The sequence below is a fragment of the Pyxicephalus adspersus genome, chromosome 12 (genome assembly GCF_032062135.1).
Source record: "Pyxicephalus adspersus chromosome 12, UCB_Pads_2.0, whole genome shotgun sequence".
Classification (NCBI taxonomy): Eukaryota; Metazoa; Chordata; class Amphibia; order Anura; family Pyxicephalidae; genus Pyxicephalus; species Pyxicephalus adspersus.
Window position 1 is genome coordinate 41,601,904 of NC_092869.1, and position 6,138 is coordinate 41,608,041.

Genomic DNA, 6,138 nt, shown 5'->3' on the forward strand with positions numbered 1-6,138 from the left:
GACTATACTATGAGATTTATCAAAGTTGTCAAGTAATATGTATGCCAGCTTTGGTGTGATGTTGTGATTTCTTTTTATTGTTTTTAATCGTTTCATTTTTAAGCAGGATGAAGCCTGTAAACAGCAGCAATGACGTATCATCGGACGCCTTAGACTTTGACAGAATGAAACAAGTGAGTCTGTTTAATACATTGGTATGGTCCACGTCAATCCTATGCCGAGAATCTCTTCTCACAATGTTGACGCTTGCTAGCCATTCATTGGGACACTGGGGCTAGGATTTAGATTCCACTGCCTGCACCAGGAATATCTGAATGATATGTCATTACTTTTTACTTTACTTTTTAGTCTCCATTGCTAGTAACGGATATTGGCTACCTCTAATAATTTGGCCTTCTAGTAGTGATCTTCCACAAAACCATTTTTGTAGTGCCCATAAAATACACATTGCTTATACTCTATTCTAAAATCTATGGATGACCCTCAAAATTGGGTTTTGTTGATTCCAGTTAAAGAGGTTCATTATAGTTATCTCTCATCATCCATAAGCTCCCTAGCCAACGCTTACATCTCTGCCTGGTCCTCAACTGGGTTTGGCTTCTCCAGCCATCTTGAACGCAAGGCCTTGGATAACATAACTCAAACCTATTCACAGCTCAGTGTGCAAGACATTTTCAAGCAATCCCCTGTGCAATGCAAGAGTTTGTGTCTAGGCCAGTGTTTCTCAACGTAAGTACCCCCAAAGGCTGCTAAGGGCTCCAATTTGTTCCTCTCAGGTCAATTTAGGGGACACCAATGAACTTTTTGGCTATCTATAAGGGTGACATTATTTCCAATGGCCAGCAATAAAGGAGGAATTCCTCCCACTGACCACCACAATAATATTATGTGAGCTTTAGATATAATAATTATAGCCGGTGCTCTCAAAGACCTGATATTTATTTCAAGGTTCCTTGTGTTAAAAAGTTCAGGGAAGACTGCTTTAGGATATCATAAGAAAGCAATTGTACTTTCCTTACTATTCTCTCTTAGCAGCCAGTGCCCCTATATTGTAGACTGGTACTCTGGTTCCTTACTTACAATGCTTGCCCTGCATTTTGCATTATAATGCTGCTTTTCATTCCTACCATAGGCAGAAAACAAGTAACTCTTACAGTATAGAGGGTAACCCTACCGTAAGAGTACTTTTGACATCTCCCAAAGCTCAGCTTTCAATGTCGGCTTTCATTCAGACAAAACAAATGATGCTTTCTCGTTCTTTCTGTGGAAGTTCTCAAGAATTTTTGCTAATAATATTCTTGCTCTTCAGGAAATACTAGAGGAAGTCGTTAGAGAGTTACATAAAGTCAAAGAAGAGATAATTGATGGTAAGTCCAAGCTCTCGGCTTCTCCTTCTTGTCATTCTGTTTTGTACCTAGTATGAACATGTTCATGGACTGATGGCCATAACGTTTAGGAATGTATGTCTGGATCCGGCAAACAAGCATTTGATCAATGCAGCAAAGGTGAATAGAGATTAGGAATATGTGACATTAAGAGTTTGAATACCTGAACATGTCAGCAAAAAATTGGGGGGTTTTAGCAAAATGCATTGACTTCATTGGAAGGAAGAAATGTTTTAGCTTTCAATATTGAGTAAAGATAAGCGCTCCTCCGGGTTATTATTCTATTCAGAGTTCCATTAGAGGGATTTCCCCTTTACTGCCCATCCTGCTGACAAATGGTTCTCCCGACAGGGCGAGAGAGAATCTGCAACCTGGAGACAGACCAAAATAAATGGAGGTTCTAGTCTTTGCAAAATCAAATATTTTATATTAATATTTTAGTTTTCATGTACTCATTGGGGTGAGTTGACAAAAAAAAATATGGTGTGTTAATTTTAGATGTTTTGGCACATTTCCAAACTATTTGCATTAACATAATGCACTGGAAAATTGTGAACAAATGCAGATCTATATTCCTTACATTTATTATTAATAGAAAAGAAGAAAAATGGCTGGGTTTATGCTGGCAAAAATGAAATTTATATTTGGCCTAGCAGTAAGAATGCCAAGAAGTAGGTGAGTATACAATAAGTACAATTCAATAGTTAGTACATATGGTAAAAAAGGCTTTCCCATAGAAACTGATGAGGGGAAATGCCTTTAGTGATAGACAAATATATAAGTGTAAATAATACATAAATATAGGTACTGAAGGTATCAGGATGGTAATTGTCTCAATTCCGACGCGTTTCGTCAGTAGGCTTCGTCAGGGGATGGATAAGAGACCATTAATGCGACCCACAGGGGATCGAGAAGAAACAGTTATTATTGTCAGCAATAAAGTATTCATAGGAACCACCATAGGGGTTCATTGCTGACACTGTCACTATTAACTGTTTCATCTGCATCTCCTGTGGGTCGCATTAATGGTCTCTTATCCGTCCCCTGACGAAGCCTACCGGCGAAACTCGTCAGCTTTGAGACGATTACCTTCAGTACCTAGCTTATCAGCTCATGTCTAGTACTAAAAGCATTTCCCCTCATCTGTTTCTGGAGGGGGGGTCTTTTTTACCATATGTACTTACTATTGAATTTTACTCATAATATACTCTCCTAGTTATTGGCATTCTTACTGCTTTGCCAAAATATAAAATGGGATTTTTGTCATCATAAACCCAGTCTTTTTTTCTTCCTTTCTGTTTGTATATAACTACCTCTGGGGAATGCAAACCTTAATGTTTCCAAGGGTGTTATTCCCATTGTGTAAATTTATTACATTTTTTTTTACTTAAATACAAGCATTCAAAGTATTTGACACACTATGGCATGGAAGTGGGTTAGGGGAAGTACATGGGAATGGAATCTTCTAAAGCAAAAGATAAACGGCTGCATGTATGCATTTTAAATTCCTAATTTTTCCAGGTTTAGGTTGATTCTTTGTTTTCCTTTCAGCGATCAGGCAGGAGCTGAGCAGGATCAGTACAACATAATGATGGCGGAAGAACTTTACGCTGTGGGAATGTACAGAAAAGTCCGAGAGCGTCCGCTGAGCTGAGTGTTGGAATGGTCATTACCAGAAGGACGGCACTTCCACTCTGACCCTTTCTCCTTAGCAGACACACTTTGAAGCTTGCAGCCTTGGATTTGCTTATAAGTCTTACCATGAAAGAAAAAATATTCAAACATTTTTACATTTGATTTTTTTTTTTTTTTAATTTTTAGACTTCATCTGACATTGCACACAAAGATTGGTCAGCCTTTTTTTTGTATGATATAATTGCTTATTTAAATGTATTATTTTTCATTTGGTAGTGATTTAAAAAAAGAGAAAAAAAAGTGAGCCATTTGCTTTTTTTTTAGGAGGATGACTTCAAAGTAAATTTTCCTGGTAGCCTGCATTGTTAGGACCCTTTTTTTTTTTTTATTTCTTTTTTTGCCAATGGAATTTTATTTCAGGATCACAAGAGAATCAGACTCACGTTCCAAAAAAAATCGTATGGTGACAAAATATTATATATTAAAAACAAAAGTAATAAAGGAGATTTTCCACTTCATCACAATATTAAAATGGTACATCAGTGCACCTCAGTAGCTGTATTCATATTGGTAATAAATGGTTTATTGTCCAAGAAGCTGTGATTTGTGTTTCCTTGTTGAGGAAGATTGGCTGCCAAAAAAAGAATCTTCCACCTAAGTAATTGAATGTTCCAAGGCTATTTTGGTTATGGTTTAAAAATTTTTTTAGCAAGGCTATCCCTTTGTGTTCTAAGGTTGTTCTCTTCAAAATATCTTGGTGTATGACGTAAAAAGCCCAAGAATGTTCATTCAGAAGAGAATACCCCCAAGATCATAAGCCAAGAAGGTTCTTTTAGAACAGAATACCCCATTGGGTTCTAGGAGAAAATGGCCAAAGAATGTTAAAAAGGTATAAGAATACTCCAAAGGTCATTGACCTCTAAGAGAAATCGTCCAAAAAAACATATATTCAGGAGAAAATACTGCCCAGATGATTGGATTCTAGGAGAGATTGTCCCACAAACATTAATTTAGAAGAGAATACTGAGATTATCCCATGCTCGTAGGATGAAATGACCCAAGAATATTCATTCAGTAAAAAATACCCCCCAAAATCTATGGGTTCTAGGAGGAAATGGCCCAAGAATGTTCCTTAGGTTTAGAAATACTCCAAGATCATTGAATTTTAGGATAAAATGGCCCAAGAACATTTATTTAGAAGAGAATACCCCTAAAACCATAAAGAAAATTGCCCAAGGATAGTCATTAGGTTGAGAAAACTCCCTAAATCATTGGATTCTAGGAGAAAATGGTCCAATAATGTTCAGTAGGTATATAAATACTTTCAAAATCATGGGAATTTGAAGCAAGAATTACCTAAACATTTAGAATACGACATTTAGAAAATAACATTCAGAATAGAATACCCCAAGACCATTGAACTCAAGTAGATTCTAGGTTAAAATGGCGCAAGAATGTTCATTCAGTAGAAAATACCCCAAGATCATTGTATACTAGTAGATTTTAGGAGCAAATGGTCCAATAATGTTCAATCGGTATAGGAATACGATCAAGATCATCAAGTTTGAAAAGAGAAATACATAAACATTCATTCAGAAGAGAATACTCCAAGGTTATTGAACTCTTAGTAGATTCTAGGTGAAAATGGCCCAATAATGTTTATTCAAAAGAGAATACCCAAAAAAATTGGACTCTAGTAGATTCTAGGAGGAAATTGCCCCAGTATGTTCATTCAGTAGAGGATACCCCCAAAATTTTGTAATTCTAAGATAAAATGGCTCAATGCTATTTATTTAGAAGAGAATACCCCAAGATAATTGGATTCTAGGAGAAAATAGTCCAATGTTCAATAGGTAATGGAATACTCCCAAGATCATTGACTTCTCTTAGGAATACATGTTTTTGGACATTTTCTCTTAAAATACCCCCCAAGATCATTGGGGTTCTAAGAGAAAATGGCACAGAAACATTCATTTAGAAGACAATACTCCAAGATGATTGAATTCTAGGAGGAAATTATTGCCCAAGAATGTTCATTCAGAGAAGAACACCCCAAAAATAATGTGATTCTAGTATAAAATGTCCCAATAATATTCATTTAAAAGAGAAAACCCCAAGATCATTTGATTCTAGGAGAAAATGGTTCAATGTTCAATAGGTAGAGGAATACTCCAAAATGATTACATTCTAAGAGAAAATGTCCAAAAACATATATTTGGAAGAGAATACCCCCAAGATCGTTGTATTCTTGTGGATTCTAGGGGAAAATGGCCCAATAATGTTCACACAGCAAAGATTTCTCATAAATCATTGAGGTCTAGTAGATTCTAGGAGGAAATTGCCCAAGAATGTTCATGCAGTAGAAAATACCCCGAAGATCACGGGATAAATTGGCCTAAAAATATTCGTTTAGAGGAGAATACTCCCAGATCACTGGATTCTAGTAGAAAATGGTCCAATAATGTTTAATAAGTATAGGAATACTCCCAAGATCTTTGGAGTTTAAGAGAAAATGTCCCAAAACATTTATTCAGAAAATACTCCCAAGATCATAAAAGGAAATGGCCCAGGAATGTTCATTAAGTGAAGCATACCAACAAGATTAATAAATTCTTAGCGGACTGCAAACTGCCCAAAAAGATTTTTACAGAAGACTATCCCCAAAGATAATAAAATTCCAAGCCCAAATGACCCAACGTTCATTCAGGATCCTCCAAGATCATTAGATTCCAAGGGAAAATGGCTCAAGAACGTTCATTAGGAAGTGAGTACTCCAAGATCATTACATGAGAGAAAATAGCCCAACAACATTTAAGCATGGAGTCTTTTCTTTTGCATTTGCGAACAGTCATTCCAAAAAGAGGATGAGAAATCTCCCAGGAATTCCTTGAGATCATGCGGTCATATTTCCAACCCATCTGCTATATATAACAAAATCTAACAGAGCCAGTAGGACACCTCTCTAATATATCGCTGCCTTAACATTGCAGTAATTGCAGTAAGTACAACATTAAGTAACGTCATGTGTGCACTGCCATGCCATTCATTTTTAATCACACCTCAGCACATCAAAAGCATAGCACAATGTTAAAGTCACCTGCGCATTATCTCCAAAATC

At 36.4% G+C, this 6,138-nt stretch overlaps 1 protein-coding gene across 14 annotated transcripts in view; it reads left to right on the plus strand.

Annotated features, from left to right (window-relative positions):
• EVL (Enah/Vasp-like) overlaps positions 1-3,616 on the plus strand; it is a 92,169-nt gene extending 88,553 nt beyond the window's left edge. For 8 of the 14 annotated variants that reach the window (XM_072428812.1, XM_072428811.1, XM_072428806.1 and 5 more), the window contains 3 exons: positions 104-173; positions 1,310-1,367; positions 2,937-3,616. In XM_072428812.1, coding sequence (XP_072284913.1) covers positions 104-173; positions 1,310-1,367; positions 2,937-2,974 — 166 coding nt within the window. In that variant the 3' untranslated portion in view covers positions 2,975-3,616. The remainder of the gene's footprint in view (positions 1-103; positions 174-1,309; positions 1,368-2,936) is intronic. The other 6 variants (XM_072428807.1, XM_072428815.1, XM_072428809.1 and 3 more) reach the window with 1 other exon arrangement.
• The last annotated feature ends 2,522 nt before the right edge of the window (positions 3,617-6,138 follow it).